This window comes from Oncorhynchus mykiss, chromosome 14, assembly GCF_057628025.1.
Source record: "Oncorhynchus mykiss isolate SJ-2025 chromosome 14, ASM5762802v1, whole genome shotgun sequence".
In the NCBI taxonomy this organism is placed as follows: domain Eukaryota; kingdom Metazoa; phylum Chordata; class Actinopteri; order Salmoniformes; family Salmonidae; genus Oncorhynchus; species Oncorhynchus mykiss.
Window position 1 is genome coordinate 22741377 of NC_143035.1, and position 14653 is coordinate 22756029.

General features: G+C 43.5%; 1 protein-coding gene across 7 annotated transcripts in view; it reads right to left on the minus strand.

Moving 5' to 3' along the window:
• The window catches only part of LOC110488996 (ecto-NOX disulfide-thiol exchanger 2), a 296941-nt gene that overhangs the window by 61855 nt on the left and 220433 nt on the right, over positions 1 to 14653 (minus strand). For all 7 annotated transcript variants that reach the window (XR_016486333.1, XR_016486332.1, XM_090198591.1 and 4 more), the window contains 2 exons: positions 9981 to 10130; positions 1790 to 1996 (listed from right to left, as the gene is read on the minus strand). Coding sequence is in view for 5 of the 7 variants with exons in the window: in XM_090198591.1 (XP_090054717.1) it covers positions 1790 to 1996; positions 9981 to 10130 (357 nt within the window). In the remaining 2 variants the exon portion in view is untranslated. The remainder of the gene's footprint in view (positions 1 to 1789; positions 1997 to 9980; positions 10131 to 14653) is intronic.

Here is a 14653-nt window from a genome sequence, read left to right on the forward strand (position 1 = left end):
CCCACTTCCTGGTTGGATTTGTCTCAGGTTTTTGCCTGCCATATGAGTTCTGTTATACTCACAGACATCATTCAAACAGTTTTAGAAACTCCAGAGTGTTTTCTATCCAATACTACTAATAATATGGATATATTAGCATCTGGGACAGAGTAGCAGGCAGTTTACTCTGGACACCTTATTCATCCAAGCTACTCAATACTGCCCCCCTGTCACCAAGAAGTTAACTACGTTGGTCAATGAGGAGACAACAAGAAGTGTTGTGCAGTAAATGTCCTCCGTCTTCAGTCACAGACCTTTACTATATTTCAGATTTTTGTGACACCTCCCTTTGGTTGGAAAATGGCTGAATGCTTTCTGTGACTAGTTGCTGACCTAACATAACGAACGATATGTTCTGCTTTTGCCGAACAGCCTTTTTGAAATCGGACACTGTGGTTGGATTAACGAGAAGTGTATCTTTAACCTGTTAGATCTACCCCCCCCTTTTTTGAAAATTCTGTTAAAAATCGCGCAACTTTTCAGCGTCCTGCTACTCATGCCAGGAATATAGTATATGCATATGATTAGTATGTGTGGATAGAAAACACTCTGAAGTTTATAAAACTGGTTAAATCACGGCTGTGACTATAACAGAGCGTGTGTTTCATTGAAAAACGCAAGAAAAACTGCTCTCTGAAAGCAAAAAATAATTTCCATAAGTCACTTCCACCAGTTGTTAAAGGACAACAGAATTTAATGGAAATTTGCCTGCACTTCATACAAATTCCGCACGATGGCGCCATTGTACTAATTTTCAATCGAATTAATTGTTGGAAAATCCATCTGTCTGACCCCAAGTTTTCCAGTCTTCACCCGGATGCAGTTCAAGGAGAGATCAGATTGCATTGTTTTTGAAGTGAGGACCTATTGAAGAGACATCGCCCTGTAATCGTTTTGATAGATTATAAACGTTTACTAATACCTAAAGTTGGATTACAAAAGGATTTCGAAGTGTTTTGTGAAAGTTTATCGTCGACTTTTTTAATTTTAAAAAATTACGCAGCGTTTAAAAACGATGAATTTTTCTGAATGACACTACTTCAATACAAAGCTATTTTGGGTATATATGGACCGATTTAAACGAAAAAAAGACCCAATAGTGATGTTTATGGGGCATATAGGAGTGCCAAGAAAGAAGCTCGTCTAAGGTAATGAATGTTTTATATTTTATTTCTGCGTTTTGGGTAGCGCCGTCTATCGCAAAATCTGTTGTTTACGTGTCGAGCTGGCATTTTGGGGGGTGCATGCTATCAGATAATAGCTTCTGATGCTTTCGCCGAAAAGCATTTTAAAAATCTGACTTGCTGGCTAGGTTCACAACGAGTGTAGCTTTAATTTAATACCCTGCTTGTGAATTTTGATCAAGGTTTGAGTTTTAACGAGTACATTTAGCATTTAGCGTAGCGCATTTGCATTTCCAGGTGCCTACTTGGGACATGTGCGTCTCAAGTAGATTCAAGAAGTTAAAATGGTGTAAAATACTTGTATGGTTGAGGAATAATAATTATGAGATTTCTGTTGTTTTTAATTGGGCGCCGTGCAATTTCACTGGCTGTTAGCGAGGTGGGACGCTAGCGTCCTGAATGATCCCAGAGAGGTTAAGTCTCTGCCTGAAGAGGGAGGACATTTATTGCACAACACCTCTCGTTGTCTCCTCATTGACCAACATAGTTAAGGTCTCTGACTGAAGAGGTAAGACATTTATTCCACAATACAGCTTGAAGTTTAATAGAAAACGTAGGAAATGTACCAGACAGGAAGAGGGCTCTGTCCACAGTGAACTCTTCGGCAAATCGGATATGGCAGAAGTTCTTCTTGCTCTTTCGGATTGCGATGATCTCCCCCAACTGGCCAAATACCTCCACAATGAGCGCCTCAGTGGCGTTCTCTGGCAGACCACCCACAAACACAGTCTTACAGCCGGGAGGGCGCTCCCTCATGGCCGGAAAGGGAAGGTCTGTAGATGAGAAGAGAGAAGCATCAATACAGAAAACTACCCGTAAACTTGGACACTATGAATGATAAAGTATTAATTTGACCTGAGTTTAAAGGCGTTAGTTAGCGTTTTTTTCTAACAATGTCCAGAATCTCCTGGCAAGCATCTCCTAGTTAACATCACCATGCTTTTGAATGCACTGCCAACTGATAATCTGTTTGCACTAGCACTTCTAAAAACTAGCCAGATTATTATAAGCGTTGCTAACTAATCAGTTGTTTTATTTAATGATAATTACAAAATAAGCAAAATCCCAAAAAGTGACCCAACCAAGTCACACTGCTTCTTGACACAATGACCGCACCAACACCTGGCGACCGTGCCAGCGGCCGGCCCACCACAGGAGTCGCAAGAGCAAGACCTCAGTGCACACGCCTGTCATTTCAATAGATTAATAGAAGATGCATATCATTCTAGTGGGAGAAGGCTCTGACTTTCTGACTAGCGAATTGAAAAGTAGCCTAGTTAATTTAAGTGGAAAAAGGATCCGGCTGAAAATAACTAATCGGCTGTATAGACAAGAGCCGGCGCTAGTGGTAAAGACTGCATTTATTTGGCCATTTATTTTGTATAACAGACATGCTTTTGTTATAGGTTATGTCATCTCCAAACCAGACACGGTTGATCTGAGCCTTGCTGAAGAAAAACCACATTAGTATCAGACTTTCGGCTGTCACAGATGTACCTCTCCCGACTTTAGTCTATAGTTGGAAGCTGTAGTCTTACCACTCAAACGCATCCAATATCTGCAGTGCTGCTCGTGGCAACGTCGTCTCACTGAGTCTACCTTAAAATTATAAAGTCAACCTAAATGTGACCCACCAGAACCTTGAAAACTTAAGGCTTAAAAAAGCTTAACACACTCATTCAACCCCACAAAAAACAACTATTGATGGTTATTATTTTTGTTAGTTTTGGAGTCAAAGACAATCGTTTCAGTATAGTTTTTGTTTTTCAAACAGGTTTGTTAATTATTTTTATTTCAGTTTACTAAATAGTTCATGATTAGTTTTCATAACAGTTTACTATAATAACCTTGGTTCACATGCCACCTACAAACTGGGTCCCATAAATCAATCAGAACCGCATTAAAGAAGTTAAATACTCAGTCTGAATTTACAACACAATATAAAACTAGTGTTTCTACAGTGAAAAAAATAATGTGAAATTGATTTATGCATTTTGAAGTACTGTCATCATAATGCAATGTGCAGGCTGTAATTTATGTTATACAATATTCATCTGATTAATTCAGGGGCCTCATGCTGGGAAAATCTATTAAAGTATTATTTGAAAAATTACATTTGGAAATATCTCCCATGACCAACGAGTAGCAATAATGACGAAAACATACAGCAATACGCTTGGATAACTTTTCTATTGATATCTAATGTTAATGTGAAAACTATTGTGGGATAAACACAAATGCATCCTCTTAGCCAAAAGCTGGTTGATTCTCTCATGTGAATGGTTCATTGCTTGAGAGACCTGATTAATTGAACACAGATGAGAGTTTACTGAACCATACATGGGGCTCGACTGCTCTGGACAGAACTAATCACCAGGGCCTGTATTCATAACCCATCCCAGAGTAGGAGTGCTGATCTAGGATCAGTTTGCCCTTTTAGATATGGACAGGGGGAGACCTGATCCTAGATCTGCATTCCTACCCTGAGATGCCTCTGCCCTCCTAGGGATCTATGGCAGAGCCTTGTGGTGCAAGAGCAAGGCCTCTTATGTTAAAATGTCAGTGATATGAAGTTTGTTTCAAAGCTCAGCTCTTCCAGAGGACCAGACCTGTGCCACTGTTGTTCAGCTAAAGTCCTTCGACATTTAGCCGATGGCTGTATGATCTGAAAGTCTGCTTTTAAAACCCAATGTGCATGTATTTCCTAGGTTCAGTGGGGGTGGTCTCTATACTACAGAAAGAGTATGAACGGTGGGAGTGACACTGGAGAACGCAAAATGTGGTGGCTACTTGTCAACAAGGAGATAGTGCCGATCAGAATCTTCAGCACCTTGGATAGAGGCAACATTGGTATCCTGGGAGCTGATGTTCAGCACCACAGGACAACAGACAAACAGTAACTTAATGACAATAGAGCTCTCCATTCTTTCCTCGAAATCTCCGCGAAACAAGACAATAACGGCCATCCTGTACAGCTCACTCTGCTTGCTGGGACAAACACACACCTATACTTATGTTAAGATCCATCATCAGTGTTTTCCACTTGCGCCGGCTGTTGTCTATACAGCCAATTAGACTCATTTTCAGCCTTAAATTAAACTAGACAACCTTTCAATTTGCTAGTCAGAAAAAGTCTGCTAGTGCACTCTGCGCCTAGAATGAACAATATGCATCTTCTAGCGATCTATTGATAGGACAGGCACCTGTCAGTCACAAAGTGAGCGATGACAGGGAAAGACTGCTGGTTTGACAGTCTGCTATCTGTCCCGCCTCTCGGTACCTGTGTGTGTGTGCGCTGTGTGCATTGTGGTTGCACGTCCCATATAACGTGGAGTCAAAATCCACTTAGCCTATTGTTTTCTAGAACATTCATTTACTTTCTTTCGTGTGCAGGATCCGATAATAATGATGGCCCGCCGGCCCAGGATCAGTAAAAAGATGTCAGTCGGGCCAGTGGATCTTGTCAGTCAATGGCCCGACAGTACATTTTCAGCGCATCTTCGCATTCCAGTTCAATATTTACCTGCTCTGTCGCCAACCATTGAAGACCACAAGCGTAAATGCCATGCTATTTGTATTTGGGCAATATGATTGGCCGTTCATTCAAGCACCACCACGCTTCCACAAGTTACAACTTCCGGAGCAGTACATAGTTGATGACTTCACACAGCATACACCAGCTGCCCAGAGCAAAAAGAAGCACCCATCAATCTACTCGCTGAGCTTATTTATTTTAGAGAAAGTCATTTACAATATTAAACCTTCAATAGTGAACATACTAGCAATATGCTGGCTACTGTTGAGCTACAAAAAGACAGCTAGCATTGGTCTTGGCTAGCCTACTGTTGCCAGTCAATATCTCTTTTGGAACGTTTGTTTGGAGCGACGCAGGAGAAAAAAGAAAAGCAGGAGAGGGAAAATAAGGAAAGAGGGGGCTAGATAGACGTGAATTGAACGGCTCAAAGCGAGAGAAAGACAGAGTCGAGCGAGAGAAAAGGGGAGTGAAAGAGTAGAGTGAGAGAAAGAGAGAGAGCCACTGCAGGTGTAATTCAGATCAAGGTCAGTGTGAGGGGCAGTATGATGTCAGGGTAGCCTTGAGGTCCTGCTCCCTGTGATGGCCACCATATGCAGCCTGTTGACCTGTTGCCCTGGGGATGACAGGGCCCCTGACTCACCAGGCTCCTCTAACCCTCACACGCCCCTGGACCACACACAAACATACAGGTGAAGGGCAGAAAAATGACATGGCTTGGATCTCTATGAAAATAAGAGAAAACAGACCCTTCAGCTCTGACCTTTATTTTATTCTCTCTATATTCCTTTCTTTCTTTTATTTTCCTAGTAGATGTCATCTATTTTCTCTCCTCATCACCTATATCACTGCCCAATAGGCATATTTTCTAATCTACCTCGAATACTCTGTTTCATTGTCTTCAGGTTGAGGTCTAAAAGACCCCCTCCTCTTCCTCATGGCCCCCCACTAGTCCTCTAAACATCATCCTCATGGTGCTGTGACCGCCGCAGTGGAGTTTACTATTCTCAACAGTCACAATGATTCACTAACTAATGGCTGAGCAGATGTCTTTCTATTTGGCAAACAAAGGGACAGAGGCTCATCACGGAGCCCTGTGATAACTTTAATCTGGAGAATAAATAGGCTTCTTCTGAATTAGGGCTTTAAAGATATCCCTCCTTGAAGAGACTGCCTTTCATGAGGAACATAAAAGTGATAGCGAGAAAATGAATAGAAAGACAGGGAGCGGACAGAGGGGAGCAAGAGAAAGAGAGGGGGAAGACAGGGAGCAGACGCAGAGGAGACAGAAAGAGGAGGAACTCAGGGAGTGGACAGAGGGGAGCGAGAGAAAGAGAGGGGGAAAACAGGGAGCAGACTCAGATGAGACAGAAAGAGGAACTCAGGGAGCGGACAGAGGGGAGCGAGAGAAAGAGGGGGAAGACAGGGAGCAGACTCAGATGAGACAGAAAGAGGAGGAACTCAGGGAGCGGACAGAGAGGAGACAGAAATAGAGGGGAAGACCATAGGTGAGAAGAGGAGGGAGAGCGGGAAAGACGGTAGAAGAGGAGGAGAGAAAAAACCAGGGGGAGAGGGAAGACCATAATAGGCAAGAGGGAGAGAGAGACAGGAAGAATATTCACATTGAAAACACACACACAACATGAAAGCCTTGTGTTCTTAAGGAAGGAGAGGGGGTGTGACTCCAGACTGTATTTTCTGAAGGAGCCTGAATTCCCAACAACTAACGAGAGAAAAATTGCTTTTGTTTTAGTTTAGGGTGAAATTGATCCCTTCCAAATCTGACAAGTGAGCTTTCTTTGAAAAAGTCACCAGACAAAGTTCTCTCTCAGAGATATTAAAGGAGAGCTCCCACTGGGTGTTCTTCACAGACACAAACACGCATGTACGCACACAATCAGAATTGTTATGTAGAGACCGAGAAGCACAGTTCTGGTGACTTTTAAAAGGACATTCTACTTCAAAATGTATGAAAATTACATTTGGCTGACACCATCTAAAATATAATTTAAATTTCCAGAAATGAGCCCAATAACATAGTCAAAATGATTTCTTAAAATGATTTTAACAGATTGGACCATGCATATAGCCTATGCATGGTCTATATTATCAGGTATGCTATTAGCAATAAGCATTATCACCTGTATATATACACTGAACAAAAATAGAAACAAGTGTTGGTCACGAGTTGAAATAAAAGATACAAGATATTTTCCATACGCACAAAAAGGGGGCTGAGGAGTATTTCAGTCTGTATTAAAGCCCGTGGGGAAAAACTCATTCGGATTAGCTGAGCCTAGCTCCCAAGTGGGTGGGCCTATGCCCTCCCAGGCCCACCCATGGCTGCGCCCCCGCCCAGTCATGTGAATTCCATAGATTATGGCCTAATGAATGTATTTCTACAGACATCCACTGCCTGTACTTCTCACAGAAACCCCTTCATGCAACCATTTCCACTCACAACACTTTTCCTGGTAGCCACTACTTATGCTCAACTAAAAATGTAATATCTAATCACAATTGTTTAAGTCACTATCCAAAATATTTTGAGGTAGGGTGGTGAATTACCCCAAGATATTGGGGTGAAAATTGACCTGTGTTACATTCAGCCCCAATCTCCCCTAAGCACTCTTTGCAAATTGCAGAGCAGTAACATGCTTAACCATGCAGTTGCTAAAAACACTGGGTTTAAAATGGTGCAGTTCACACATATTAAAGGAGTTGATAAATCAATAAAAAGGAATGAAAAATATACAAACTCATACTACTCAACGATGCACCAAAAAAAGAGCCTATTAGTTTCCTCAAAAGCAAACAAAGAAAAGCTCCATAATCATACAAATAAAATACACTACACACATCATCAGTTCAACAGTGTTGAATAATACTGTTCATCTTTAAAAAGGCTTCTTTAACAAATGCCCTTAAAACTGCTGCTATTAAAATGTGCATTATGAATGGTTGTGCATTGACTGCATGTCAGAATGCATGTTTCCCTCCCTATGACACTTGCAACTTGAATGCACCTTGAGAGGAATATTTCTCTCACATAGAACACATAACAAGCTAACTAGGTAAACAGATAAACTATTCTACTATGGAGTTGTCTGTTTTTTCTATTCGTTGCTCGTTTTGTTTGCCGTGGAAAAGTAAACGTGGATTGTTCTAGCATCTTCACAGTGCGCCTCTGCAGAAATATTTTTTCATGTTCCATATTTTTTTGTGTGGCGGCAATGATTTTGCACCTCTAACTTTATCAATTTTTGTTGTGTTACAGCCTGAATTCAAAATTGAGTTTTTTGTCAGACAATACCCCATTATGTCAAAGTGTAATTAAGTTTTTCAAAATGTTTGAAATTAATAAAAAATGAAATGTCTTGAGTGAATAAGTATTCAACCCCTTTGTTATGACAAGTCTAAATAAATTGTAGAGGAACATTTTGCATGGACTCACTGTGAATGACTACCTCATCTCTGTACCCCACACACTATCTGTAAGGTCCCTCAGTCAAGCAGTGAATTTCAACCACAGATTCAACCACAAAGACCAGGGAGGTTTTCCAATCCCTCGCAAAGAAGGGCACCTATTGGTAGATGGGTAAAAATAAGAAAAGCAGACATTGAATATCTCTTTGAGCATGGTGACACTTAATTACACTTTGGATGGTGTATCAATACACCCAGTAACTACAAAGATAAAGGCGTCCTTCCTAACTCAGTTGCTGGAGAGGAAGGAAACTGCTCAGGACCAACATTGTAGTTACTCCACAAAACTAACCTAATTGACAGAGTGAAAAGGAGGAAGCTAGTGAAGAATCAAAATATTCCAAAACATACATACTGTTTGCAACAAGGCAGTAAAGTAATACTGCAAAAAAATGTGTCGCAGCAATTAACGTTTTGTCTTGAATACAAAGTGTTATGTTTGGGGAAAATCCAATACAAAACATAACTGAATACCACTCAATTGTCAATCATAGTGGTGGCTGCATGATGTTATGGGTATGCTTGTAATCATTAAGGACGGGTGAGTTTTTCAGGATAATAAAGAAACAAAATGGAGCTAAGTACAGGCAAAATCCTAGAGGAAAACCTGGTTCAGTCTGCTTTCCACCAGCCACTGGGAGATTAACTCACCTTTCAGCAGGACAATAACCTAAAACACAAGCCCAAATCTACACTGGAGTTGCTTTCCAAGATGACAATGAATGTTCGTGAGGCATTAGGGTTAGCAGTGTGGTTAGGTTTAAAAGATTTCATGACGGTACTCAGAAAGAATAAGAACACGGCATAAGCCATGGCAAAATCAGCAGAATTGCAGGAAATTAGCTTTAAAACTGCAATTCTTTCTCTCAGCCCCATGACAAAATGTGTAGAATTTCAGGAAACTAACTTAAGTGTTCTATCTGCACTATGGCAAAACATGTAGAATTGCAGGAGATTAGCTTAAAAACAGCAACATTTTGTCTCTGCGGTATCTGACTTTGCCACCGCTGCTGAAACAAATCCTAGGTGAAACCATGAGGGAGTAGGAGGTCTATCAGTGGACTATGAGGGTATATAGTTTCTCACACAAGAACCAGTGTGTATGTCTGCATGTTGTGTGTGTCTACATGGTGTCTGTATCTACAAGGTGTGTACCCATAACACCTACTGCTAGGCTGGAGAGTTTATAAGCTGTCAGAATAGTAATGTGGAGACGATAAGGCCCTGCAAAACTTCCCTGGGCCAGATCAGTTACACAGAGACCTTGACACCTTTTCATTCCCTTGCATTTTAGACCAGACCACTGGAGTCAATATTGGCATTTACAACGCAGGAGGAGAGAAGGCTTATGGCTGCATAAATGAACTGTGAGGAGAGAGATGGTGGTCTCAGTCATAGTCAGTATTCAGGTAATAGAGAAGGTAGACGCTAAGAATGTAATGTAGTAAAAATATGACTTATTTATTAAAGGGGAAGTTCAGTATTTTACAACTTAAAGGGATACTTTGGGATTTCAGCAATGAGGCCCTTTATCTACGTCCCCAGAGTCAGATGAATTAGCAAATATAATTTGTATGCCTTTGTGTGCAGTTTAAAATAAGTTGCTAGTTAGCATTAGCGCAATAACTATAAGTCTATGGGTATCTGCTAGCATGCGGGTTGCCCCATCACTTCAATAGATTTTTTGCTGATGGCTTAAATTAAATAGACTCCCTGGGGTAAGAGGTCAATAGACTTACTTGGGTTTGGGGGGAAGAGGGTGCAGCTCTGGTAGTGAATGATCTCCTTAACGATGGGTAGATCATGGGGCAGGGGGGGTGGGGGCACGTATCCAAGGCCGGGCATCATGGGGTTCATGCCTGTCATCATGCCAAGGCCTGAGTCGAAATCTGAAGGAGACACACACCAGAACACACACACGAGAATGGAATAACACGCATATAAAAACAACATTTCCACAGGCATTAGTTCATCCATGTTGACATTTTCATGTTGCATTAGACATTGTGTGTCTCTCCATGAACACTTTGGCCTTGTGTGTCAACAATGGTGACACACAAGGCCAGCAGCATACCACCCTGCATCCCAATGCTGGCTTACTTCTAAAGCGAAGTAGGGTTGGTCCTGGATGAGAGACCAGATACTGCTGGAAGTGGTGTTGGAGGCACCCTTTCCTCTGGTAAATAAATCCCAATGGACATTGCCCTGTGAAGGGTGCCGTCTTTCGGATGGGACGTTAAATGGGTGTCCTGACTCTCTGTGGTCACTCAAGATCCCATGGCACTTATTGTAAGAATAGGGGTGCTAACCCTGGTGTCCTGGCTAAATTCCCAATCTGGCCCTCATACCATCATGGTCATCTAATAATCCCCAGCTGACAATTGGCTCATTCATCCCCCCCTCCTCTCCCCTGTAACTATTCCCCAGGTCATTGCTGTAAATGAGAACGTGTTCTCAGTCAACTTACCTGGTAAAATAAGGGCATAAAGAAAATAAAAAATAAATTAATAAATGAACAAACATCCTACATGTTTAAAGTGGAGCTACATGAGCTTCTACTGACTCTCCTCTCTGCTACTGATTGGCTGACCTTTGATCTTCCTGTCTGTAGTCAGAGGGAGGGAGAGATGGATCTGAGAATTAGCTCACAAGTGAGCCTTCATTCACAGGTAGGGGACTATCGATTTAGACTGCAGCTGGATTCACTCTGCACACTAGCTGAGTTCCAGCAGATCATTTTTTAAATGGAAATTACATTTCCTCTACTGCACCTGCAGATAACTGTGGGCTTGAAAGCTTGTCTTGATTGTGTGCGTGCGTGTGCCTTGATGGACCACACAAAAGCCTGAGTATAACTAAATACCACTTAGTAAAACCATATGTGGATAACTTATGTTTAAATCCCAGAAAGGGCAACGAAAGCTTTTTCAATAATAATAATAATAATTTGGATGAAGGATGAGGAAGAGAGGGAAACAAGCCAGAGGTGTAACTGGACCAATCAGAGGAGAGGACAGTAAAAGTAGAAGAGAACGTCTAGGTCTGCTTCATCTCTTTTACAGTGACCCTTATTGATGACCTCATCTCTGATAAGTAAGTGATAAGAGGGACCCTGTTGCCTGGGTGATGATGACTCCTGCCCAGCGAGGCGGAGGAGAGGTGAAATGATGAGAACAACCGTCGGGCTGTTCTGGGTTAGGGAGGGAGGCCCACTGCAGAGCTCTGTCATGGGCCTTACTGCAACAGGTGTGAGCTGCTTCATAACTGCGACTTAGTAGGGCTGCACAGTTAATCAAATTCCCATCCAAATTGCAATATTGACTAACTATAAAAACGTAACCGTCTTGCGGCTGCTTCCCACACACACACACCAAGCCTCGCCCCCAGCGACTAGAGTCTGGTTTCGATGATGGACTCCTGTCAGAGGAACTACGTCACTACCTTATGCACGTGAATAAAATACTAAATAGTAGCTAGCAAGATGGAGATCAGAAGTTATTTCACATCAACTACCTTAACTTAAACCATTGCAAAGGTTTTGCCTGCAAACTTTGGTTTTGAATCGTGACAATCTGGCATGTCTGCCTCGTGATTTGTTGAGTGAGTCCCGGGAATAATTGTTTTCTCTTATAGACATAGGAAGTGAGTTAGTTCCTCTATGTCAAGAGTCCATCAGTGAAACCAGACCCTGGTCAGTGGGTTTTTAAGACAGTTATTCCTCCTGGCTGTTTGTTAGATTCACAGTTGGCATGCTGTTCTGAGATAGAACAGATTGTTTCAAACAATAATGATATTACTTTCCTTTTTAATATGTCATTCAATTTCTATAATTCACACAGCTCACATATGTTCCGATCTTTATTGCACGTCAAATTGCAATATTTTGTAAAACATCCGCAACTCGATTTTTGGCCCACTTCGTGCAGCCCTACCACTTGACACTGAGGAAATGGGCACAGTGCTGATGAATAATGGAAAACACTCCTGGCTGCCACACACACATTTTGAGCACAGAGAATAATTTCCTCAAAGTCACTCTTGAAGAAACACAAAGCTATTAAATAAAAGATTTCTGCACCATATTTATTCATGAACATGACAGATGATAGGAGCCAAACCAGGCTCCGGGTGCACATCAAGAAAAGATCTGGTTTGATCAAGACCAGCCTGTTTCCATTTCACTTCCAGTCTGTGTGTGTGATTATATATATATATATATATATATATAGAGAGAGAGATCTGTCTGTCTGTGACGGGTAATCGAGTACTTGACCTGACCCTATTTTTAACCACAAATCATTTTTTAAATGTTTTTATTATACTGTAAAACCAGACAACATTAATGTGCTTTGCCTCTAGTATTCCATCAGTACATGTGCCTTTGTTAACAGTTATTCTCCTAAATGTCCTTTCTCCTTCATGTCGCACTCACTCAATTGCGTTCCGACCTCTCTCTCTACACAACTACTTGGCTTTATTGCAAAAAAGATATAATAAAAAAACACTTTTTGGTGTAAATTTAAAGTCAGGGCTAGGCATAAGGTTTACCAGTGTGATTAAGGGTTAGGTTTCAAATCTGATTTTTAAAAAGAGAAATCGTATAAATAGGCGGGGTTTGAAATTGCTTTCACCTGGATTTACCTGGAGAGTCTCATGGAAAGAGCAGGTGCTCTTAATGTTTTGTACACTCAGTATATATCAATGTACACATAAAAAATAAATAATGCGAGTACTCGAACAGTTGAAAAATGTAAAATGCCCATCCCTGGTCTGTGTCCTATTCCATTGACAGCCAGAGGACAGAGAACTGTGTATGATAACAATTTACCCTCTGCCATTCTCAGGGATTTTCAGCTACAGCAGGATGGTATTTAACCTTTATTTAACTAGGCAAGTTGGTTAAGAACTAATTCTTATTTACAATGACGGCCTACACCGACCAAACCCGGACGACGCTGGGCCAATTGTGCGCCGCCCTATGGGACTCCAATCACGGCCGGGTGTGATAGAGCCTGGAATTGAACCAGGGTGTCTGTGGTGACGCCTCGAGCACTGAGATGCAGTGCCTTATACTGCTGTGCCACTTGGGAGCCCCCTGTACAGACAGAACAATGGAGACTCAACCCCTCAATACATGTTTCACATCTTTCAACATATTCGGTTGGAAACTCCCGCACACGCCTCTTCCAGCCAGAGGTAAAACGGTCTAGAGACAGAGACAGAGCAGGAGTCTCCTGAACAGAAACATCAGCAGAGACTGTCTTCTCTCCAGACGCACAAGGTCTCTCTCTCTCTCCACCCCCCCCCCACCCCACTGGCTCCATCTCTCCACCCCACTATCTCCATCTCTCCCTTTCTCCACCCCCCCCACCCCACTGGCTCCATCTCTCCACCCCCTACCCCACTGGCTCCACCTCTCCACCCCACTGGCTCCATCTCTCCACCCCACCTCTCCACCCCCCCACCCCACTGGCTCCATCTCTCCACCCCCCCAACCCCACTGGCTCCATCTCTCCACCCCACTATCTCCATCTCTCCCCCCCCCCACCCCACTGGCTCCATCTCTCCACCCCACCTCTCCACCCCCCCACCCCACCTCTCCACCCCCCCACCCCACTGGCTCCATCTCTCCCTTTCTCCACCCCCCCCCCACCCCACTGGCTCCATCTCTCCACCCCCCCCACCCCACTAGCTCCATCTCTCCACCCCACTGGCTCCATCTCACCCTTTCTCCACCCCCCCCCACCCCACTGGCTCCATCTCTCCACCCCCCACCCCACTGGCTCCACCTCTCCATCCCACTGGCTCCATCTCTCCACCCCACTGGCTCCATCTCTCCACCCCACCTCTCCACCCCCCCACCCCACTGGCTCCATCTCTCCACCCCCCCAACCCCACTGGCTCCATCGCTCCACCCCACTATCTCCATCTCTCCCTTTCTCCACCCCCCCCCCCACCCCACTGGCTCCATCTCTCCACCCCCCACCCACCACCACCCCACTGGCTCCATCTCTCCCTTTCTCCACCCCCCCCCCCACCCCACTGGCTCCATCTCTCCACCCCCCACCCCACTGGCTCCACCTCTCCACCCCACTGGCTCCATCTCTCCACCCCACCTCTCCACCCCCCCACCCCACCTGTCCACCCCCCCACCCCACTGGCTCCATCTCTCCCTTTCTCCACCCCCCCCCCACCCCACTGGCTCCATCTCTCCACCCCCCCACCCCACCCCACTGGCTCTCTCTCTCTCCACCCCCCACCCACTGGCTCCATCTCTCCCTTTCTCGCAAGCAAGCAGGCACACATGCCACTTTCACACACACACACACACACATCCCACAGTCCTATGTTAACATCCCACAGTCCTAACAGTCCCATGTTAACCAATCAGCTTCCCAGAGGTTTGTTGAAG